General features: G+C 51.9%; 2 protein-coding genes across 10 annotated transcripts in view; one reads left to right on the plus strand and one right to left on the minus strand.

The window, feature by feature from the left end:
- Positions 1-2,214, plus strand: part of DHX30 (DExH-box helicase 30) — a 30,541-nt gene extending 28,327 nt beyond the window's left edge. For 5 of the 6 annotated variants that reach the window (XM_029244330.1, XM_029244332.1, XM_029244331.1 and 2 more), the window contains 8 exons: positions 184-390; positions 474-555; positions 626-819; positions 941-1,100; positions 1,213-1,370; positions 1,463-1,566; positions 1,643-1,782; positions 1,888-2,214. In XM_029244330.1, the coding sequence (XP_029100163.1) occupies positions 184-390; positions 474-555; positions 626-819; positions 941-1,100; positions 1,213-1,370; positions 1,463-1,566; positions 1,643-1,782; positions 1,888-2,141 (1,299 nt within the window). In that variant the 3' untranslated portion in view covers positions 2,142-2,214. The other variant, XM_029244333.1, reaches the window with a different exon arrangement.
- Positions 2,215-2,489: 275 nt separating this feature from the next.
- The window catches only part of MAP4 (microtubule associated protein 4), a 167,884-nt gene continuing 146,462 nt past the window's right edge, over positions 2,490-23,911 (minus strand). For 2 of the 4 annotated variants that reach the window (XM_029244325.1, XM_029244324.1), the window contains exons 9-18: positions 22,179-22,285; positions 21,161-21,376; positions 17,686-17,890; positions 17,068-17,127; positions 16,655-16,947; positions 15,073-15,186; positions 13,206-13,298; positions 8,737-8,818; positions 7,140-7,252; positions 5,035-5,262 (exon numbers count right to left, since the gene is read on the minus strand). In XM_029244325.1, the coding sequence (XP_029100158.1) occupies positions 5,050-5,262; positions 7,140-7,252; positions 8,737-8,818; positions 13,206-13,298; positions 15,073-15,186; positions 16,655-16,947; positions 17,068-17,127; positions 17,686-17,890; positions 21,161-21,376; positions 22,179-22,285 (1,496 nt within the window). In that variant the 3' untranslated portion in view covers positions 5,035-5,049. Of the gene's footprint in view, positions 4,949-5,034; positions 5,263-7,139; positions 7,253-8,736; positions 8,819-13,205; positions 13,299-15,072; positions 15,187-16,654; positions 16,948-17,067; positions 17,128-17,685; positions 17,891-21,160; positions 21,377-22,178; positions 22,286-23,911 lie in introns of those variants that run through there. The other 2 variants (XM_029244327.1, XM_029244326.1) reach the window with 2 other exon arrangements.

The raw sequence follows: 23,911 nt of genomic DNA on the forward strand, positions 1-23,911 counted from the left end.
CTGGCCCTGCCCCAGCCCAGATCTACCCTGGGCCTGTGTGTCTGGAGAAGGCCACACCTGTGGGATCTCCTTGTCCCTGCTGTGGGGGGCAGTTGAGGAGCTGAGTGAGGTGAAGGCCAGGCGCAGGGGAGCATGGAGGAAGGCGTGTGGTCTTTGTGGCTGCTCACCTGCCCCCTCCCCCAGGTGTCCTGCCTGGAGACCGTGTGGGTGTCACGAGCCAACGTGATCCAGCGCCGGGGCCGGGCGGGCCGCTGCCAGTCAGGCTTTGCCTACCACCTGTTCCCGCGGAGCCGGCTGGAGAAGATGGCCCCTTTCCAGGTGCCGGAGATTCTGCGCACGCCCCTTGAGAACCTGGTGCTGCAAGCCAAGATCCACATGCCAGAGAAGACGGTGCGGCAGAGGTGGGCGGGGTGGGCCCTGGGAACGTGCAGGTGGGGTGCGGGCTAACAGGCTCTGCCTCGTTCGTGCTGTAGGCAGTGGAGTTCCTCTCCAAGGCCGTGGACAGTCCAAACATCAAGGCGGTGGACGAGGCCGTGATCTTGCTCCAGGAGATCGGTGAGTGGTGGAAGGCTGGGCCGGGCTGTGGAATGGCTGTCAGGGGCGGGACTGACGGCTGAGCTTGCAGGGGTGCTGGACCAGCGGGAGTACCTGACCACTCTGGGGCAGCGCCTGGCCCACATCTCCACTGACCCACGGCTGGCCAAGGCCATAGTGTTGGCTGCCATCTTCCGTTGCCTGCACCCGCTGCTAGTGGTCGTTTCCTGCCTCACCCGGGACCCCTTCAGCAGCAGCCTGCAGAACCGGGCGGAGGTGGACAAGGTCAGACCCAATGCCTTTGCGTGGCCCTCTGTTCTCCCTTCCGGCCCTCCGCTCCCTTCGGTCCCGAGGTGGCTTCCTCTGGTCCCTGCCCTGTGACCCTGGCACCCTCCTCCCCTCCCAGGTGAAGGCACTGTTGAGCCACGACAGTGGCAGTGACCACCTGGCGTTCGTGCGGGCTGTGTCTGGCTGGGAGGAGGTGCTGCGCTGGCAGGACCGCAGCTCTCGTGAGAACTACCTGGAGGAAAACCTGCTCTATGCGCCCAGCCTGCGCTTCATCCACGGTCAGCGGGTCCCGAGCTGCCCTGAGCCCCTCCACCCTTCCCACTCACACTGGGCCGGTGCAGTGAGCTGTGAACCAGGGGCCCTAGGTTCACCCTGACTTTGCCTCCCTAGGACTCATCAAGCAGTTCTCAGAGAACATTTATGAGGCTTTCCTGGTGGGGAAGCCCTCGGACTGCACCCTGGCCTCTGCCCAGTGCAACGAGTACAGTGAGGAGGAGGAGCTGGTGAAGGGTGTGCTGATGGCGGGTCTCTACCCCAACCTCATCCAGGTGCTGCCCTGGGGAGGGGGCTCCAGGCCATGACCTCTCCTTCCATCCCAGCTCCTTGCTCAACCCACCCACCTTCTTCTTCATCCTTGCAGGTGAGGCAGGGCAAGGTGACCCGGCAGGGCAAGTTCAAGCCCAACAGTGTCACGTATAGGACCAAATCTGGCAACATCTTGCTGCACAAGTCGACCATTAACAGGTGGGGGACTGTCAGGCTGGGGCAGGGCAGCTCGGGAGGTTCAGCAACGGGCCTCACCCAGCTCTTTGTTTCCTAGGGAGGCCACACGGCTACGGAGCCGATGGCTGACGTATTTCATGGCTGTTAAGTCCAACGGCAGCGTCTTTGTCCGGGACTCCTCCCAGGTGCACCCACTAGCTGTGCTGCTACTGACCGACGGGGACGTCCACATCCGTGGTGGGTACCTGCACACCTCCCGCCCCACCGCTTCTCCGGCTGCTCTGCCTCGTCAGGGGTCCGGCCTCACTCACCCGGGCTCCCCGCGTCTCTCCCTTCCTCTAGATGATGGGCGCCGGGCCACCATCTCCCTTAGTGACAGTGACCTGCTGCGGCTGGAGGGCGACTCACGCACCGTGCGGCTGCTGCGGGAGCTGCGCCGGGCCCTGGGCCGCATGGTGGAGCGGAGCCTGCGCAGCGAGTTGGCTGCACTGCCGCCCTGCGTGCAGGAGGAGCACGGGCAGCTGCTTGCGCTGCTGGCGGAGCTGCTGCGCGGGCCCTGTGGCAGCTTTGACGTGCGCAAGACAGCTGACGATTAAGCCCCGTCTCCGCTGGGGCCATGTACAGAGTGCAAATGTTTATTTAAAATAAAGTTCTATTTATCCCTTGTGAGCATCGCTATCCGCTGGGGCTCCCCAAACCAAGAGGAAGAGTGAAGGCTCAGAAGGGAGGGCCCCAAAGTCTTAGGAGAGCAAGGGGCTTAGAACCCAGCCCTCAGGAGCTTGAACCACTCATGTGGGTTCTTGGCTTGTGCTGCTTGGCCCAGTCTAGTCGTCTTTGTCACAGCCGCGGTGGGAGGCAGTGTCCTTGTGCGTGCGGCAGGGCCCGCAGCCTGGATCCTCTCTGGCTGGCTGTCACTTGCTAACCCAGGCAGATGGGGGAGGGAGAAGTTCCACAAGCAGCCTTAACCTTTGGTCACAGCCACAGATTCACAGACGAGGGGCTGAGGTCAAGACTGCACGCTGCACCCCAGTCCCTCAATGCGAGGGGACAAGCTGGGGGCTGTGGGGGCCTCGGATGCTGAAGACGTAGACAACCAGGACGTATACAGAAGACAGGGCCTGCGTGGTGGGACATACGAGCTTTATTTGTTCTGGAAATCATAACAACAGTCACAGATCAACATGGTTAACGGCTGAGCCATAAGCAAACGGGGAGGTACAGAAACGTTCCAGCCCCAACAGCTGCAGGATAGAACACAGCACACAGGGCCTCTGGCCCCACCTGTCAGGGCGGCCATCTCAGCTTCTCTGGCTTGTGGGACCCTTCAAGGGAGCTGTGACCAAACCACCTTTCAGAACACTGACCACTCCAGCGCCCCCTAGAGTGCTCTCCACCGGGGTCACCTCTCCCACCCCTACCTTTGGCCAACAGAGTAAAAGGACCGAGAGCTTGTTGTCCACCCCAGCATCAACACAGGTGCAGGTACCTTTAGGCCCAGCACTGTCACCCCACTGCATCTGGCACCCCACCTCCCACTGCGTTCTCCCAGTTTCATCTCACCCTTTCTTGCAGACAAAACACGGATGCCCTGATGTCCCTGGCGCCGTTGAAGCACTGTGTGGACAGTCTCTGGCCCTGGGAGTGCTTTTTCCACAAGACCCCTGCAATTTCTTGGTATGTGCTTGGGGAGCTGGGGAAATGGTGTCGAACCTCCCTGGAGAAAATGCTACCTCAGAAAGGGAGAGCACCTGCTCAGCCCAGACACCCTCCCTCTACATGGACTTCAAATCTGATCCTAGGTCAACAGCTCCCACCTTCTCAGCGCCAAGGGATGCCAGAGGAGGAGGTGGGGAGTGTGAGGGGCCAAGTCTGCACTGCAGAAAATGCTCTTCCAGAGGAGAAGCCTTGGAGACTCCCAGGCCATTTCACTACAAACTGTTACGTTTTAATCCTTTATTAGAAACCATGCAAACTTTAATACAAAAAGTACAAGTGCAATAAGAATCTTCGTGTCAATACAATTCCCGGGACTTATCATTGCAGCCATCCCAAGACCAGGCCTAACCAGGACACACCCCTTAGGCTGGCTTCTCCTCTCCTCTCTCCCCTCTCCAGTCAGGCCGTAAGGGAGCCTGGATGGCCCATCTCATGTACTTATTTTTAAATTTCCAGACTTGATTCCCCACTATCCACATGAGTTCTGAACACATCAGGCTCCCTGGCAACTGAGGGCTCGAGTGTCCTAGGTTGGAGGCTAGGAGGAATTTGACCTCCATGGCCCTTTCCAGCCCGACCTTGTCTCCCACCAGATCCCAGGGAATGAGACAGACATAGATGCCAAAACCAGCCTCTTGGTTAGAAAAGAAAAGCAGCATACACACAAAATGCCAGAACCACCAGTCCACACTCTGACCAGCCCCTAGCGGTCCCTGCCTGCCCTCTAGCCCACAGCCCCCCACTGCACCTGCCCTGCCCACACCACCTCCGGGGCCAGGGCAAGGCAGGGCAGCCTCCAATGCCTCACCTCCCAGCTGGAGGCTTCAGGATCTCCCCTCCCTGTTTCCTTTAACACCTACCAACGACTTTCATTCAGACATGGCTTCAACCTGCAAAACTACTCCACCGGTTTTCAGGTTATTAAAAAAAAAGATAGAAGTGTGACAGCAGCTAGGTAGGTATGGGAAGCAGCGGGGACAGGCAGCATTGCCCCTGACTAACTTGGGGGAGGGCAGCAAGAGGTGCCTGGCGCCACCTGTGAGGTGGGCACCACTGTGGGGTCAAAGGAAGAGGCAGTGGCTTAGCAGGCTTCAGGGTACGCAGTCAGCACCCGGCCGTCACGGGGACATCCACTTCCACTCTTCCCTCCAGATAGACCAGCGAGGAGGGAGGGTATGTCAGTTTCTCTTGGGTTTGGTCCAAAAAAACCAAACAAAGAGGAGGTTGGACTCCGGTTCCCCCCACCCAGATCCCAGGAGGTCCTGAACTAGCCTCCCCTACCCCACTTTCCACCCAACCTTCTCCGCGGAGCAGCGGCGCAATGGTGAGGACAGGGGAGCCAAGGAGGGAGCCGGGTCTGGGGCTGGGAGTGGAGGAAGCACGGGGGCGGGGCTGCTGCTACCCTGGGCAAGTGAGGCAGGAGGGAGGGAGGGAGGGGCCTAGAGGGCAGCCCAGGAGAGGGAGCTAGGGGCCCAGGTGCCTGAGCTGGGGCCGCCAGGGAAGTGGAGGGGGGCGGGAGACAATGTCGGCCCCGTGGTCGGTGCGGGCCCTGGCGTTTGCCCGGAACGTCAGCCTGTAGGTCTCAATCTGCAGTGACACAGGAGGAGGGAAGGGAGAGGGTGACGGGGGAGACAAGAAGGGGAACACGGGGGACGGAAGACGAGACCAGAATGTCATCATTAGATGCCTGGAAAATAAAAGGTTGCTTCGTTAAAATTCAGGCCACGCTCCGGTCAGAAAACAAAGGAGTTTCAATCTGCAGCCAGTGGCAGGGCCCCTGGCTGGCCCTTAGGCCGAGCCCAGCCACTTACTTGTCTCCTGGATCTGGCTGTCCAAGGTCTGGGCCTCCCTTTGGTCACCACCCCCTGCCAGGGTGGTGTGGCCACTGAGGCCACTGGCTGAAGTGGGGGCGCCAGCTTCAGGCGCTGCCTCAGGGATGGCCGGCTCCTCCCCAGCTGGGGGGCCCGGACACGGAGGGGCCTCGCTGCCACCGCCCTCAGTCTACAAATGAAACAGTGGGGGAGACAGTGCAGGGTCAGTCGGGGAGGGCGTGGGATGGTGATGGTGGTGGGTTTCACACACAGTCCCCACCCCCGCTGCTGCTGCTCCCCATTGGCTCAAGGTACAGTCACCTGGGAGTCTAGACCAGGTGCCCCCCCCGCCCCCCCTCCCCCCCCAGACCAACTCCTGGCCTGGGTGGCAGGGTGCTGGGTAAGAACTCAGGCTCTGGGGCAGTAAAGCAGTGCAGCCTGGCTAGTGACACGCTCTGAGAGCCTCCTCTGGGAGACGAAAGGCTTCGTGAAGCCTCTGACATGAGAAGTGAAAGGTGCTTGGCTTCTCAACAAGGCTGATGCCAGATCAAAACACTTATGACAGCAGATTGTTAGCAAAAAAGCTAAGGAATCATCTCAAATTGTGGGTCTGGAGCCACTAGGGCTAGGGAGCTCCGGGAGCTTGAACCAGTTCCTGAGGGGTGCAGGCCGCCACCTCAGACCTAAGGGATCCCAGGGCACTCCCTGCACATGCGAGTGTTCGGAGAGGCTTTCTCGGCCATTCCTGGGGCAGCGCTGCCCGTGTATCCATCATTCATGCGCCCCTGACACAGGCCTCCTCTGTGCTGGGCATCTTTCTGGGGCCTGGGGACACAGGAGGGAAGAAGGTGTCCAAGGAGGTGTGAGGGAGACTGTGGGGGCCTGGCGAGGAAGGCCTTGTGGCGGCCGTGGACACCCAGTGTGAGTCCAGAGCACAAGAGGGAGGGCTGGTGGGAGGCACTGGCGAGCTGGCACACCTGTGCTGGGAACACCCAAAGGCGACAACAGGAGAAATCAGAGCAGTGAAAGAAATGGGCCTCTGTGTTAGAAAAATAGTTCCAGAAGTGATAAGATAGGGAGGTGATGTGAGTAAAGAAAAGACTTGCGGTCAGAAAGGCCCAGGCGTGAGCCCTGGTCTGCGTGCACCCGTCGTGTGGCCAGGGACAAGTGACTACACCCAAGTTAGTGCCCCGGGGGTGCTGACCAGAGAACAGCCCCTCACAAGGTGTGGAGCATGTCCTGAGATAGTCCGGGCTTGAACGGAGCACTGAGGGGGGTGGGACAAAGTGTGGGCTGGGATGGAGCCGCGCTGCGCGGTCAGATGCAGGGGAAGGCCCGGAGCACTGCTCACGTCCCCTCTCCCTCGCCCACCCCTCCCTGAGCAGCTGCAGCCACCCTCAGGCTTGGAAGCCGGCAAGGCGCTGCCCCCACGGCCCTGCTACCCGATGACACGGAACAAAGGACAGACAGCATCTTGGCAGACAAAAGATCTCACGGTACTGTGGAAGGAGCGCGGAGGGAAGAGAGGGAGGGAAGGGAGGAGAGGCCCAACCAGGATGGGAAGCCTGCCGCCCGAGTGCTCTCCAGAGCCCGGCCCGCGCAGGCCTCCAGAGGGGGTGGATGCCAGGCCTGCCGTCACGGGCAGCTAAAAATGTGCCATTCCACTCCCAGGCTCGGAACAGAGCCTGACACAGAGCAGGTACCGAACACTCCCGTCTCAGGAGGTGCTGCGAGAACCGTACCACACAGACCCCGGCCTTGTGGGGACCTGCAGTCCAGCCCTGTCCCTCTGAACATGGCTGAGATGGGCTCAAAAAGGCAGGCCACGGCTCTCAGAAGAACGTTCCATCTCCAGCTGGACAGGTGAGAGATGACCGGGCTGGGGCCTCTTCACCTCTCCTGCCTCGCTCAGGACTGATGACAGACAATGGAAACAGCAATGGTGTGGGTGAAACATGACCCCTGAAGAGACTGAGGGGCGGTGACAGGTGCCCATCTGCTGGGACCCAGACTCCAGTCGCACAACCCCACCCCCGAGCTGTGTCCCCATCAGGACCCACTCACTACCTTCACGGCACCTCCTGCGGGCAGGTGGCCCACGTTATCAAGGGATCCCACCTTCGCCTGGGCCTTCTCCTTGAAGTTCAGCTTCTGACTTTCGATCTTGACATCTCCTCCACCTGGAACCAAACAGAAATGGGTCACTGTGGGTGGCAGAGAAATACCCCTACAGGCAAAGCCAGGAGGCTGGCCAAGGACTGGGATGTGCCCAGTATAGAAATGGGGAAAAAGTGACCTGCTCTGAGGACAAAGGAAGAGGCACAGTGAACACATGCTTTCAGCCTCATAAACACCCTGTTGGTCAGGGTCAAGATCCTGGAATCCTGGTTTTCCAGCTGCCACCACTGATACTGGAGGAGAGGAGTGACTTGCTCAAAGTCACCAGCGAGCCAGTGAGTCACAGGATGGAGTATGGTCTAAGTGAGCAGTTTAACTGAATCTCACTATCATGAAAAGAAGGGAAGGCAAGAGGCGGGAGGAGAGGGGAGGCAGTCTGTACACAGGCAATGTTCACAGCTCAGCCAGAGTGAGGCCACGGGATCAAGGGCCAGAGCACTGTCACTGGCCACCCGGCCCCTCAGCTTGGCTTTCCCTTGAGCCCTTCTTCATTCTCCCATCTCCTCCTGGCTCATATCACCAACCTCAACGCCTAGCTGCCTGCCAAATTCTCCAGGTATCCTACCCACTGGATTTCTGGCCCCTTGCAAAAACTGGACCTCAAGTCACTCAGTGTCACTAGGGAAGGAGGTATCTCACAAGACTGGATTTTCCAGATAGAAGGAAAAATGAAGGTTAGTTAAGGGCCAAAGTGTTTTGATCCTTTTACACAGAACACCTTCTAAAATGGATGACAGTTTTTGCTGAGAGGGAAGGGAGTTTTCTTTGCCTTCCCCTTAACTGGCCCGTGGCGTGGCGACTGATCTCTGAGACACCAGACCTGTCAGCCAGTGTGCCTGCCACTATAGATACGGCACTACCCCAAATCTGCTGCCGACCCAGGGTCCAGGACACACGAGGCTCTTAGGGTACAGCCGAGCCAAGAACGCAGGCCCTGCTCAGACAACATTGCCAGTGGCTCAGAGGCCTCCGCGGGGGCGCCAGGCCACCTGTGCTGCTGGCAGGAGAGTCTGCATTGCTGTAGTGGCAAGATCCACATGGGCAGGCCGAGGCGGCATTATTGAATGGCTCCCTATCTCCTGCTGGAACTGCTGGTGGATGCTTCACTGCTCGGGAATACCCTTTGCTCCTGAGTCTGACAGGCAAGGCCCGACCACCACTCTCCAGAGCTCCTTCAGCACCAGCTCCTGAACGCTTGCCTGGGAAGCTGAGAAGCGTTCTTAGCCCCTAGCGTACCTTTCCCCTAAGCCTAGGTCAACAGTGCCATGCACACAGCAGGTCCTCAAGACGCTGCCGGTGCAAATGGCAAACCTTCCACACTGTTCCTCCTCCAACTAAAAGGTTAGTGCCCAGAATCCCCCCTCCCTGACAGGGACTGAGGACTACGTTGTTTCTACTGCTGTGCCCTGGGTGTGTGGCTCCAGGAATCTTCATGGAAGGACAGAGACATAGGGGTGAAACCTGGGACAAGGGAGGCACCACTCACCAGGCTTGTGCTTAATGTTAGCCTTGGACCCACACTTGGAGGAGACCTTAGAGATGTCCACCTTCTTGTTCTGAATCTGAACCTGAGGAGAAAAACACACAAAAAAATGACTGCCTCAGTGAGAGAGGGTGTACTGCCAGGTCCAAACCCATGCTCTCTTTATAGTCTCCAAACCCGAGGTCAGAGGCCGCCTTCTCCAAAGGCTTCCCTGGCTCTAACCTCACTCCATCTCTTCTTCATACCATCTCTTGAAGGGACCTCAGCACCAGCTCTACACTAATCGCTTCAGGTGCTCAATCATCACCTATAGCGTACCTACTACCATCAAAACAGCAGCCTCTACTCTGGCTCATCTTTCCAACAAGGCTGCAATTCTCCCTAAACAGGAGCTTGGGGAAATGCACTTTCCCCAGCCACAGATCTGGCAGCTGCTAAAGCAAGCCACCACGTGTCCTCGGCAACAGTGACAGGCTCATCCTGCGTCATCCCTGAGATGACCTGTGAGGAGTCAACAGAGGTCACTCGCCACGGCTGGGCTCTCGCCAGGGTGTGGAGTCCACACATCTGTTGACAGTGTGCCACAGCTGAACCTAGTCCTCAAAAAAAGAATAGTTGATAAGGGGAAGTTTCGCTTTATAGATGTATTCCAGCCAATAAATGAAAAAGGGACAGGATAATTAGAGTCTCACCACAGTGCACCTTCACTGAACTCATGGTTTTGGGCATCAACAGCCGCCAGCATCACGAGGAGTGAGACGACGAGAAGAGTGAGACATTATGTTTCCTGACAGAAACACCACCACTGCCTATGAACGTCTTGCAAAAATGTGGGGAAAAATATCAAGTCTGAATCAATCTAAAGAAAACTGTGGGTGCCCATCATCGGATGAATGGATAAAGAAGATGTGGCACATATATACAATGGAACATTACTCAGCCATAAAAGGAAACGAAATTGAGCTATTTGTAATGAGGTGGATAGACCTAGAGTCTGTCATACAGAGTGAAGTAAGTCAGAAAGAGAAAGTCAAATACCGTATGCTAACACATATATATGGAATTTAAGGAAAAAAATGTCATGAAGAACCTAGGGGTAAGACAGGAATAAAGACACAGACTTACTAGAGAATGGACTTGAGGCTATGGGGAGGGGGAAGGGTGAGCTGTGACAAAGCAAGAGAGAGGCATGGACATATATACACTACCAATCGTAAAATAGATAGCTAGTGGGAAGCAGCCGCATAGCACAGGGAGATCAGCTCAGTGCTTTGTGACCGCCTGGAGGGGTGGGATAGGGAGGGTGGGAGGGAGGGAGACGCAAGAGGGAAGAGATATGGGAACATATGTATATGTATAACTGATTCACCTTGTTATAAAGCAGAAACTAACACACCATTGTATAGCAATTAATACCCCAATGAAGATGTTAAAAAAAAACAAATAAATAAAAACTGTGGGACTAATGAATATGTTAAGTGAAACCATGGGGACATTCTCAGCAGAATCCAAATTCTAGGACAAACCACTCAGTTTACTCTTGAAAAATATTACCGTGAAAAAAGAAAAAATGAACAGGGAACTTGTAGAGTAAGAGAAACCTAAGATTATAAGATGCAAATCAACCAATCACAACTTATGGACCTTACTTGTTTCCTGATTAAGCAAACCTGTTTAACATGCTATGGGATTTTATATACATATGTATATTAGAGTTCTTATCTTTTAAAGATACATATTGGAATATTTGCAGATAAAAGATATAACTGAAACTGGCTTCGAAATAACTGGGGTGGGGCATTTATAGATAAGACTGGCCACAAAGATTAATAAATGAAGCTGGGTAAAAAAGTACATCCAATTCACGTTACCATTTTCTCTACTTTTGTATATGTTTGAAAATTTCTATAATTAAAACTTTTAGGGACTTCCCTGGTGGCACAGTGGTTAAGAATCCGCCTGTCAATGCAGGGGGCACGGGTTTGAGCCCTGGGCCAGAAGATCCCACATGCCGTGGAGCAACTAAGCCCGTTGCGCCACAACTACTGAGCCTGCGCTCTAGAGCCCATGAGCCACAACTACTAAAGCCTGCGTGGCCTAGAGCCCGCGCATCACAACGAAGAGTAGCCCCCGCTCGCCACAACTAGAGAAAGCCCGTGTGCAGCAACGAAGACCCAAGTCAGCCAAAAATAAATAAATTTATATATATATATATATATATATATATATATATATATATATAAAGTTTTAAAAAGCTTAATTGCATCTCACTAAGTTAACAAAGCCTCTGAGACAAGCTCTGCCTTCCCAGGCTGGTACACAGAAGAGCCACAATCCGCTTCCAAAAGATACCCCCAACCCGCTCCCCTAGCCACCGGCCTCCACTGACGGCTTTGGCTTTAGGGAGTCGCCCTAAAGTCGCCCGCAGTGACGCCTGGCAGCCAGCACCAGCCTGTTCACCACCAACCTGGCATTCCCGCACCTCGCTCAAGCCGTGTGCTCACGTGATCTGCCCCTGGCCTGCAGGCCGCTGCAGGTGTCAATACTGCTACTGAAGTGACACTGCCAACAGGTCTCAGAACCCATTAACATACACACCCCTCCTTGCAAGGGTGAAATGGAATTAAAACTGCTGCAACATTTAAACTGGGATCAGCCACAGAAGTAGCTGCTATGTTCTCACCCGATGGCCTCTCAGTTCTCAACAAGACGCATGTTTATGTGTACATGGGGACATGTGGGGAGTACTGACCAGGATCCTGTTCCAAGCCACGAATCCCTGTGGTAACCCCAGAATTTCTCTCTGGGGTAAGGAGGGCCCTGTGGGGGAATGGGGTTAGACGCGTACGGCTGGTGGCCACCCTTCTTATACACAGGTATATTTATGGTGGCTTTATGGAGGAGCTGATGGAAGGCAGGACAGCGCCATAGTCCAGGCTGTTTACCCTCATCTTCCCACTGGAAACACTGTCACAGGCATTTTCCTAATGCTCTGCTGTTTAAGGAAACCTCCTAAAATGAAAACTCTTTTAAAAAGTACATTCCCTCACCAAAAAAATCTTGTTTGAAGTCATGTGTAGGCAGTGTGGGAAGACCATACTAGGTGACAGATAAACGAGGACTATTTTTAGAGCTCTGACATACACCACACAACATATATAAATGCATTTCTGTGTCACACCCCCCCCCCCCCCCCACACACACACACATGCACGCAACCCAATTCCCTCAGAATCCCTGTTCACCTTCTGTTTGCATCTAGGCCAAAGCCTGAGAGGAAAAGCTAGGGCCAGTGCCTACCTGCGCCCTTCACGGGTTGGATCTTTCTCACCTTAACCACACACTGCCTTTAAAAGCTTCCCCCACCTCTGCCTTCCCACACTGGGATGGCTGATCTCTGGCCAACTTCCAAGTTGGCCTAGAACCAGCCACCCGAGTGCCAAGGATGCAGTTTCTGCCCACGCCAGGAAGAGCCAGTGGTGGGGAGATGACCAGGAAGGATGTGCAGTAGGGGAGTTGTGCGGGGGGAAGAAAGAGGTGTTCTATGTTTGCACCTCACAGCAGAACTGCAGGGTTGGGCCCTCTGTAAGCCATGGGCAGGACGACATGACCACCGAGGGGACAGGGGGACAGAGCCTAAAAATGAAGAGGGTAAGCAGAGCAGGACTTAATCCAGGTCAGGAAAGAGAGGAGAAGGAACTGAATGAACCCAAGGGAGACCAGGACAGGGCAGCTCTCTCCCTCTTGGGGTGGGAGAGAAGCGAGGGGAGAGGCGGTGAGGGCAGGGCTCTGTCACAGGGACGTGGAAAATGCAAGTGTGCTCTCCACATACCAGATGACAATGGTGATCTACCCCATCTCTCCCTAGACCAGGACCTCCCTATGAGCCCCAGTCACCTGTGTCCCTAACACAGATCTTAAGGGTGGTACAGAGTAGCAGCATGATAAACAGGATGTCTGGATGGGAGAGGGAAAGAGCCAAAAAGAAAAGGAAATAGGAGGAAGGGGTTGGAAAAGGTAAACAGTGGGGGAAAGAGAGCAGAAAGAAAAGAGGGGGAAGGAAGCAGGGAGAGAAGAGGAGAAAGAGCAGAGTCACAGAGATGCAGGGAGGGCACAGGAGGGGTGGGAGCACGTGGAACACAGACTCCCTGCTCTACAACAGCAAGGACTCGAGGATGGGCTCTGGAGAAGTCCGGACATCTGTCTCCAGGTCAGGACCACTGCACCCCCAAGAGCGGACTCGAGACAGACCGCATCCCTCAGAACAGGTCTCTGAACCCCTAAGGCCTCCCACCCACAGGGGCAAAAGATGTCAAGTGGGTGTCACCCAGCTGTCGTTTAGGGCTCACCAGAAACACTCAGTCTGAACACATTTGAGCATCGGGGTCCCCCCGACTCCGCTCGCCCGCCAGGGCGGGGCGGCCCTCTTTCCAGGGTGCCTCAGACACCAGCGGCCCCGAGCGCATACTTACATTACCACCTCCAGGGACATGCTTAATATTGTCCTTGGAACCACACTTGGACTGAATATGGCTGTAGCTCACTTTTTTGGAGACTATCTGGACCTGGAGTGTTAGAGAACAGAAAAAACAACACAAAGGGAGAGGGCTGGTTAGAACCGACACGGGGCAGGCAGTGAGTCCACACGTGACCACGATGAGCGGCAGGGAGTGCTGTTAAAACCCCACCTTCAGCAGAGCTGCTGTGGAAAAGCACAGGCCAAGGAACTGGAAGGAGCAGGAAAGGGAGTGAAAACACGAACAAACACAAGGACAGAAGATGTCGCCAGAGTGCTACATGGGCATCCTCACTGCTCCTGGGGGCCGGCTGCAGTTCACAGGGTGCAGACAGCAGTGGCCCCAATGCCCACTCAGCCACGGCCCACCCCCGGCCTGCTCTCTCCCCGACGCTCCTCTCTGCAAGGGTCCTGCTCATCTGGACCCGTCCTCACTCAAGGACGGCACTTCCCTTAAATCTGGGGCCTGGAATCGCTGCAGCCAGACCTGCTCTAGGAAGCAAAGGCTGTGTGGAGAAGCCCGGGGCCGCTGGCTCACGGCCCAGATCTGATGCTGATGGGAAGGAAGGGACCCGAGGCCGCTGGACCTGCTATGCAGAACCCTGGGCACCAGGGGGCACAGGCCGAAGCCACACTTCCACGCAGAGCCCACTTGTCTCAGGACTCAAGAAAGCACAGTGCAATTGAGGTTTAAGTCTAGTCTTCTTTTTGATTCCAGGGTAAAACCCCTTCCACAATCCTCCAGATGTCCAATCCTGGGCAGGCTCTGGGCAGGGCTGCAGTGAGGCACAATCTGGGGGGGCACCTGCACAATGTGTTGTATATAAACGGCTCCCCCTGGAATGGAGCAACACAAGGCTCAGGATCCAAGATCTGGGACAAATAATTCTTTTTGAGCCTTCTCAAGAAGGAATAGTTGCCAGCGTCCTTCCTTCCTTTCCTTAGAGCACTTCATAAATGATGTAGTAGCCCCCAAACTGAAGGGTTCTCCCCAGAGTAGAATCTACCCTGAGAAACTCCAACTGTTCCTTGCCTTCTTTACATACATCAATGATGAACAACTGGTGAGCAAACCACCTTCCTAATGAACCAGAGACCTACAGGACCTCTAGAAGCTCCCAGGAAACATGGCGCAGCCTTCCCCACCTGCCAACCATACAAAGTCCTTGCCCTGGCCACCTACCTGCCACAGATAAGGGCAGAAGGTTCCCGGGGCAAGAGGAGGGCCCTGGCTCCAGGGTGTGGAGACAAGGGGAAAGAACCTAGCATTTCCCCGCTGCATCCAGGTGACGGTGCAATCCCTGTGCTGAGTGGGTTTTTGCTGGGAATCAGCATCCTAACTTTCAGTACAGAGGTCCTTGGAGAACCAGGACAAATGAAGCTACCTCCACACCCAGAGGTGCTGGGAGGGGCCTTCAGCTGAACTTGAAGCACAGGGGCTCCAGGGTTCCTATTGCTGGAAGGTTACCAGTGCCATGTCTTACTGAGGAGGAAGCTGGGTACTCTGTGTTTGTGTACATAATGGGTGTGTTTCAGATCAAGGTCAGAGTGAAGGAAGTGACTGAAAGTGTTTGGATCCATTTTATCCAGCTAAATAAATATTCCCTAAAGGGCTAGTGGGCTCCTAGCTCTGTTAACCGTCAGGTTAATAGAGAATACCTTCTGATGCCTGAGTCATCAAACACAGAGGAAGGAACACAGGGAGAAGTAGAAACTAGTTAAGGATAAGAAAAAAGTGCGATAGAAGGGAAAGTGACTGAGGCTGGAAGAAACAGATGACCATCTTTTTACCTTCAAGAGGTAAAAGTCTAAATAAAACTCACTTTCCCAGCAGGCGGTTTCTGTGCACTGCCAATTGGGCCGGCTGCTTTAGTGACTGCGTTAGGTTCAGGCTTTCGAGCTGGAGCAGCTGCCTCTGTTTTTTTCTCTACTTTGGCCTGGATGGAGATAAAGGGAGGGCAAATTTCAAACCAAGAGGACAAGAGCCCAGATACAAAGAAGGGAAGAAGGCTGAAGGGGACTTGCATCCAGGCCAGGCCACCATGCAGAACCAGGTCACCCTTGCTCCTAGGAAAAAACCACAGATTTGCCAGGGCAGACCAAGCTGGAAGGAGAGGGGCTACAGACCAGACTTGAGACACGAGGAAGAGATCAAGACACCATTCGTGGAGAAGAGGCAAGAAGGAGGCTAAATGAGCGATTCTCTTCTGAGTGTGTACTGGGGTTTTCAAATCACAATGTCCCACCCCCCTGCCCTATGTTCTGATATGCCCCAAACAAGCTGCCACGGTCACAGGGAGCCATTACTGATGATGGGAAGTGCCACACCCTCAGGTACGTTGGAACAGAAAATACTTTCATCACCAGACTGAGTTACTGAACTCTCCACCAAGACCTCCTGCAACTTTTGCACCATGAAAACATAAGAAGAGCATGGGCCAGGGTGGGGAACAGACAGGCCATCACCACCACAGCCCCAGATGCCTGGCTGGGTACGTTAGAGCCATAATCTCTTGTCAAAAGCAACTCTTGGGCCCTTATCCCAGTTTTCCATCAGTGTCTTCCAACAGCACCAGGATTCTGCTTCATTTTGGACCCTCTTCAATTTTTTAGCAGCTCTGGATTGAAGCAATTTAAGTATCCTACCCTGAGTGGCGGGTGGGCGGGGGAGGCGCACGCCGGTGGTGGTGGTTTAAGTGCTAGAGAATGAGGCAGGAGGTGAGAAGGTTGCTGCTCCCGGGACTTTGAACTTGGACTTTTGCCACCACCTTTTCACACATAAAATCCCCGTGGCTGCTAATAGTTAACAAATAATTCTGGGGTGGATGCACCCAGAAAGTCCTTAAAGTGAAGCGCTGTGTCCAGCCATGCTTCTCCATCTCAACACTATCACGGTCCTTTGTTTAGGAAAGCCAGGGGCTCGCAGCAAGTCACCCTGGCCACAAGAGGACACTAGTCCTCGTTCAGACAGACTCTCCACCCAAGACACAGCATAGGGAACAAAGAGGTGGTCCATCTTCTTTCTGCCTATCCTGCTGTTCACAGTGCAGGCGTAAGAAACAGAACAAACCAGGTTCCCGCCCAGTGTCTCTCACCTGTTCAAGGCTCAGAGGCCTCCTCTGTTTGTTTTGTAAAGCAGAACCCTTTTTCCTCCAAAAATGTAAGCCTAAACCCCAAAATGCAGAACAGGAGAGGAGAAGAGAAAGCTCAGAGCCACCTGCTTGCTGCTGCTGGGAGGTGGAGCCCAGGAGGAAATTCCCTGACGCTGAATCCAACGTCCTGACTGCTCCCTGCATGGTGGGCCCCTTGGGCTGATGCAAGGACATGCCTGGGAACGGTGCTTAGATGTGGCAGAGGAAGAAGCAGGGGCCAGCCTGCCGAGGACCCCAAGCTCCCTGGACTCACCCGGCCTCCTCCAGGCTGGTGCTTGATGTTTTCCGTGGAGCCAACCTTGGAACGGACATTCTTCAGATCAGGGGCAGAAGCATTGGTAGCCACGCGGCCCAGCCTTGGGGCAGAGGAGCTGGGCTTGGCTGCCGTGGGCTTCTTGTCCACGGAAGGAGTGCCAGAGGGCCGGGGAGGGGTGGCTGTGGGCTTGACGCGGCTGGGAGTCACCCCTGCTGGGGGTGCCGCCCCAGGGACGGCGGCGCTTTTCTTCACGGAACTGGTGGAGGTGCTCTTTGGGCGACTCACGTCAGCTGCAAAGGTGGGAGTGAGAGATAACAGGTATGCAGGGAAGAGAGCAAAGGGAGCCTTAAAGCCATGGAAGAGGTGGGGGTTTAAATCTGGGATCCACGAAGCGGGGGATGGGGTCTTACCTGGTGCACACTTCGTAGCCATCTTCTTGATGTCTGCAGGTTTCCCCTCAGTCTTGACCGCTGCACAAACGTATACTTTTTAACATCACGATTAACAAAATAACCTACAGAATGGCTCATCCAAAACTGAGATTCATGCATTCATTCAACAATTACTGAACTGTTTGAGCCAGGGGCTGTGCTAGTATCTGAGAACAAACTAGTAAATCAGACAGCCGAGTAAAGACCACGCCCTGATGGAGCGTCCAAGGCCAAGCACTGTGTCTTACTCTTTTCTACAGTCTTGACAATGCCTTCCGTTCTACATGGACTTTCTTTGAATGGCCTATTTCTTATCATGAAAGTCCACGTGCTGTGGAGTTACTAAGAAAGGAATAGTAAATTCTACCTTGGAATTCATGAGAATCCCCTTCACTCAGGATTTTTCTGGATACACATACTTACTAACCTCACATGGAGATCGAGGCTATCACTTTTCCACAGACCTCATTAAGGACTGGTGCACAAGCAGGTCTGCACAGATGTCTGTGATGCCGGCTGGCGCTATGGCTGGAGCAAAAAGCCAAGGCCCCACCCTCCTCCCCACTGGTTCCCATGGGAGGGAAGCGCAGTACTCACCAGCAGGCCTCTTGGGCAGGGGTGTAGAGGGGCTCCTACTGCTTGGCCCAGCTGAGGCAAGAGTGGCAGCTGCTGTGGCTTTTGGAACAGTCTGGGTGCTCTTGGAGCCAGGCCTACCGGCCAGGGCAGAGACCAGCTTGGATGGCGAGGCTGGCTTGGATGGTGAGGCCCGCTTCTCAGGAATCTTTGCCTCTGCAACAGGCTGCTAATAGGAAAGTGGGAATAAGAGCTGCAGGTCAGCAATAGGCCAAGGAAGTCACGCCAAAGGATGGTTCCATATAAGCTTATGCCAGAAATCAGGGGTACTGTGGGTTTGGCACCACTGATAGGAAATATATGTGGCTATATGATCAAAGTCCTCCACACAACATGAGAAATGGCTATGTAGGGTGCCGTGTGATCGGGAATCAGGAAACAGGGAGTCAAACCACCTGAATCCAACCTGAACCAGTGAGAGTGTACAGCCCTGAAAATATACCACACCACAAAGTACATCTGCCTCAGGATCCACTGCATTAAATACTTATGTATTTAAGGTATTAATATTTGACCAGAGATCAAACAAATACATAAAACAAAAAATTTAAAATGTTCAGTCAAATTCAGCCATTCTTTTGGCTAAGATGCACCCAGTGAATTCTGAACAGGATGGAGCTGCAGCTGGAAACTGCATTGACCAAATCAGTCAGGTCTAAGCTCCAGCCCCAGGCAGGACCGCAACTCACAGTGTGATCTTGGGCAAATCACTGAGCCTCTCTGGGCTTTATTTCCTCATCTGGACAAAGGAGGCTGGAACAAAGGATCGTTACGGACCAGCTTTGATAATAAGTGATGTTAGGGATGGGAGGATGAGGATTCTGTAAGAGCACAGGGACAGTGAGAAGGGGCAGTGGAGGGTGCAGGCCTGACCAACAGAGGGAATGAGGAGGCCGATGCCACAGTTCTGACTGAAAGCAAAAGGGAAAAGCCTCTCAAGTGCAGACACAGGCCATCTGGGTCACTCTAGCTCCTCTTCCATGGAGGCTGGGCATGTAGTCACTATCAAGGAAGGGAAGGAATCAATACAGCCTGGTTTCTACAGGAATAGGCAATGAACAGACTGTTTTGATAAGCAAATATACCATGTTACTCAAGAGAGTAAGCCAAACCACAGACAAAGGGGATCCAGCTCTTATACTCCAAGAGAAATGGCCACACAGAGGGTAGTATGTTGGTGGAGACAAGCAGGATATTGCTTAACTGGAAAATCAGCTAAGGAGGTTCTCAGAAATTAAGGGCTGGCAGCCATTTAAATAAAATCTAACCCTGCAAATGCAGGGTAACGACCATTCCTACAAACGAAGGGCCCAAGCATGGTGTTAAAGAACCCTAAGGTTGGAATTAGGGGAAGTGGTCCAGCTACCAGCTCTGTCTCGAGCGTGTCGTGGGATTCCGTGCAGAGGGACTCCTGTTCTGTTTACTCTAAAATGTAAAGACTAAACCAGATGCTCTCTGGGGTCTCCTTCAAATTTTCAATACTATGAGTCAGAATAATCGGGTGGGGTCTTATATTTTGCTAGCAAGAGTAATAATAATAAAATAAGTTAGAAAAAAGTTGCTTGAGATAGAAATCTCTAAAGGATGTGATGTTCTTTAGATGTCAGGCTTTTGGCCTCAGCAGGCTGCAGAACCAGCCTGCTCTCAGAGTTGGAGTCACTCTCCTGTTTTCTCAACTATATTTTCTCCTCTGCCAGAATCACAGATCTTATTTTTTCTGAATAGTTTTTTCCCCTTTGTTTGCTCCTATAAATCTTTCTACCAAATAAGGAAAAAACAAATTTCAGTAGGCTTTAGTTTTTATCCATCTCTCAAAACGTTTCCATCTGTTTCTTATCTAAAAGATAAACAACAGTAATCATTATGAGGCACATCACCTCTTCAGGTCAGCAGCATCTCAAAATGCTGTCTAAAAGCTGCATGGCAAAAAGACAGGAAACAAGAGTGTTGATAGAGGCCCTGAGCACCAGTGTTGGAGTTAGACCCAAGTTCAAATACGGGCTCTGCCGCTTATTAGCACTGGACTACAGAAAGGTTACTTAACTGAGCTCTGAAATGAGGATACTAAAATCCACATTATGGGTTGTTGAGAGAGAGAATTAAAAGAGTTAATGTCTATAAAGAAACCACTACAGTATGCTTCATTTTTGTTATTATTACAGAGTGAACTTCACTAGACAGTACCCGCTCCTTCCCATGGTCTCCTCTGTCTCCCCCAGGATTTGCTGCTAAGAAAGTGTCAGGGAGGAGCTGCTGCCACGGCTCCAGCCACCTTCCCTCTGCCCTCTTATTCAAATAAATTGTTTTCTAAACATCAAGAAAAGCAGTGTCAACTGGGTAAATGAGGATCAGAAAGCTTTACGAGATTTTATAATTCCTAGTCTATACTAGGATTTCTCAGTTTCTTGGCCAGGGTTGTCAACCTAGCCGACAATTCCTAGGTTCCACCAGTTTTCTTTACAAGATTAAATGAAAACACTGACATTTTAACATGGTAAACTATTCCTCATCATGATTTTAAAGAGTAATATCGGGGCTTCCCTGGTGGCGCAGTGGTTGAGGGTCCGCCTGCCGATGCAGGGGACACGAGTTCGTGCCCCGGTCCAGGAGGATCCCACATGCCGTGGCACGGCTGGGCCCGTGAGCCATGGCTGCTGAGCCTGTGCGTCCGGAGCCTGTGCTTCGCAGCGGGAGAGGCCGCAGCGGTGAGAGGCCCGCGTACCGCCAAAAAAAAAAAAAAAAAAAAAAGTAATATCAGGCTGACCTAAAGGCCCTTTTCAAAGAAAAGAAGATATTAGAAAAGGCAGTCACAGATTCCACCCACCCTCTCCTCCAAGAACAATCCTGTGAAGCTACTGCTGTTCCAAACTGACCCATTTCTAAGCAATAATGTGTGGGTGACCCGGAAAACTGAAAAACTGCAGAAGGAGCCCAGTGAGAGGTAGCCTAATGCCAAAAGCAAAGTTAAGTTACCACCTGATGCTGGAATCTGCTGGAAGATAAGCTGGAAGAGCTAATCACTAATCAACTAATGGAGGAAATTCACTTCTGCGGGATGATTAAGAAGAAAGACAAAGAATTGAATTTGACTGGGAATTTGATGGCGGAATTACACCAAAAATGAGTATATGATTGGCATGTGGAGTGGGGAAACTGGTTAACCAGCATGTAAACAGACGAAGAGTGAGGAAGAGCTCGGAGAAAGGAGGAGCCGGAGCAGAGGCAAGAGTGCCTCCAGCCAGGGCAGAAAAGGCACAAAGGAAAACAGGCCACTGAATTTCATGGCTGCGTCAAGAGCTCCCAAAGTGATTTGCGTTACCCTTCCCCCTTTGCCCTCTCCTTTCCCCTAGTCCACCAGCCTGCTTCCAGACAGAGTCTGACTACCTGACGCTCGGAGGGGAAAACTTTTCCCTGGCACGGTGCTCAGGTGACTACTTACCTTGGGCTTCCCGTCTTTTGAAGGTAAGGTGGAAGGCCTGGCAGTGGCAGCAGCTGGGCGTTTGGGTGGGGCAGCCGGTGCTGAGCCTGAAGCAAGGCTCATGGGTTTTTTATTCGACCCACCAAAGGTGGTGGGAGCTGGCTGCTTAGGGAGAGAAGTGGGCTGTGTTTTGGCTTTCGATGTTGAAGTCTTTGCAGGTTGAGTGGTGGCCAAAGGCTTTAAGTTGATTTGTTGTTTTTTTTTTAAAGGCCAACATCAAACACACAGACAAGAATAAAAACAAATTTAAAAAAAAAGTATAAATTGCACAATTCAAAGTAAAATTATAAGCAATGAGGATAGATGCAACCGAAAATTAGCACTCCTTTCTTCTGAGCTCAGTAAATAGTGGAAAGATACCAGGATGCAGATAAAGAAAACTGGGAATTGTTTCTAATGACAGTGTCACAAATTCCAGCAGTTTGGCACCTGAAGATTTAAATTCAGTCATAACTTTAAACAATTAACTAACTTTTGAAGCCTGCAATAATTCTGTGAAGAAAGTCACCAGCAGGTGATTAGGCTATTTATTATCTGCACCTCTATGAGGCAATATCAACGTCCTGTTTTAAGCCCACACTAAAATGTGGCATTTGTACTTTGCAATAAGTACCAATAAATGTCTGGAGCTATGATCCACCTTAACAATCTGTGCTCCTTTTTCATTAACAGAGACTTCAGAATGGATTTCTGAATAATTCTGTAATTCCCTTTATTATTGTTGTTAAGGGAAGCAGAAACAACATCTACAGAACAGATATTCAAGATAATACGGTCAAAAGCAAAAGATTTAAATGTTTGAGTTAGGCCACCATGGTAAAATGGGAACATAAAATATTTTCTAAGCATGTCCAAACTTGAGGAAGGACTCATAATAGCTCAGAAAAAAGAAATTTCATTTGCATGATTCAAGCAATAATAAGCAGAAGATAGTTTTTAAAAATTACAGCAGAAGACAACCTACCATTCTGGCACCTACCTTTGTTTTCTTCTCTGGGCTTGGTGGGAGCTCCTTGTTTGGAGGGGCGGTGATGTCATTTCCGGTCACACTCCCAGTAAGCCGTCCTTCTTCTAGTTTGGCTATTCCTAAAGGGGGAAAAGTTATGCTAAGCAAATGTTTTTCACAACCATTGCGAAAATGCAAGTCTTTGCAGAGACACACCACTAACTAGCACTTCATTCTGAGAAAATCCAGAGCTATGCTGCTGAAAGTGGACAAGACTCCCAAGTCCCCCTCACTGTGATGAAGGACAGTTTTAGACTCCAGAGATTCAAGCAGCCTGTGCCTGTGGAAAAGCAACTTAACTAGGATTTGCACAAATGCTCAGTGGAAGGAAATGGCCCTTGAAGTTTCGTTTCCCTTCCCTGGAGACCGGCAAAGGGGTTCTGTCACCCAACCACTAACTCCCAGAGCACATAGGGGACAAAAACCACTTCTACTAGAGTTTATCTCTTGGAATAAAGGTTGCTGAGAGATGGGATAAGAGCCAGAAGATCATCCAATGTCCTCCCCTTCCTTCCTTTCCCTGTAAAGCACCACTTTATGGAGGATGTGAGATGAACTTGATCTGGTTCTAGCAGTGACCCAGATTTCCAACAAGGCCGAGGAGACCCATGAAATCAGATCCAGGGCCAGAAATAAAGTCTACAGCCTAAGGCTACGCCCAGCAGCACCACTGTGGGGAGGTGACTCCAGATTTCAATAGGGCTATACCAGAAAGCATTAAAATACCATGAAATTTATAACCTGGGTGTGGGGAACACCTTTCTAACTGGCACAAAATCTAGAAGCCACAAAAGATAAGTTGGACTACAGAAAAATAAAAAGCTTCCACGTGCCCCAAAAAACAATAGGAAAAGTCAAAAGGCAAATGATAAACAGGAAAAAAGTATTGAACCTCACATCAAAGACACAGAGCTTATTACATAAACTACTCCTACAAATCAACCAACTCCTATAAAGGCCGAAAAGAAAATGAACAGGAAAAATGGCCGAAAGAATATGAACACAGTTTACAGAAAAAGAAATACAAATCACTTTTGAAAATATGAAAAGATACCATTTCTAACCTAACATATTGTCCAAAAGTCCTAAAATCTCAAAGTAGCTGCTGGGGATAATGTGAGGACATACACTGCTGGAAGTGTGTGAAATGGTACAAATCAGATGCAGGGCAGTCTAGCAGTATCTCCGAAAATTACAAGTGCAAATAAATTCTAATCCAGAATTATAATTTCTGGAAATTTATCTTAGAGATATATTCACATACCTGCAAAATAGCAAATGTGTATGGTCTTTCACCAGAGCATTGTTCCTAAAAGCAAAGGACTGAACCCAGAAGTCTGTTAACTGAAAACTGGTTAAAGCATATGGCAGAAGTATCAATGTTATCTCTGAATTTGAAAAAATAAACCATGACTGATAGGGAACGATCTCTACTCAGTGAAAAGAAAAGCAAGGCACAGAACAGTAGGTATAACATGAAACCATTGTCTAGAAAAGACAATACACTTCTATTGCAAATACACTTGTACATGCATTTTTAAAAAGTCTTTGGAAGAACGATGATGAAACAAAACAATGGTGACTTAATTTTGGGATGGGGTGGAGGACCAGGCACAAAACTAGGGAGCGTTAGGAGGCTTTATTTTAAAATTTTTTGTTTTGAAGTAAAGATTCACAGGAAGTTACAAAGGAATGTACAGGGAGGT

This window comes from Monodon monoceros, unplaced genomic scaffold, assembly GCF_005190385.1.
Source record: "Monodon monoceros isolate NGI ecotype Baffin Bay Population unplaced genomic scaffold, NGI_Narwhal_1 Super_Scaffold_3, whole genome shotgun sequence".
Taxonomy (NCBI): Eukaryota; Metazoa; Chordata; class Mammalia; order Artiodactyla; family Monodontidae; genus Monodon; species Monodon monoceros.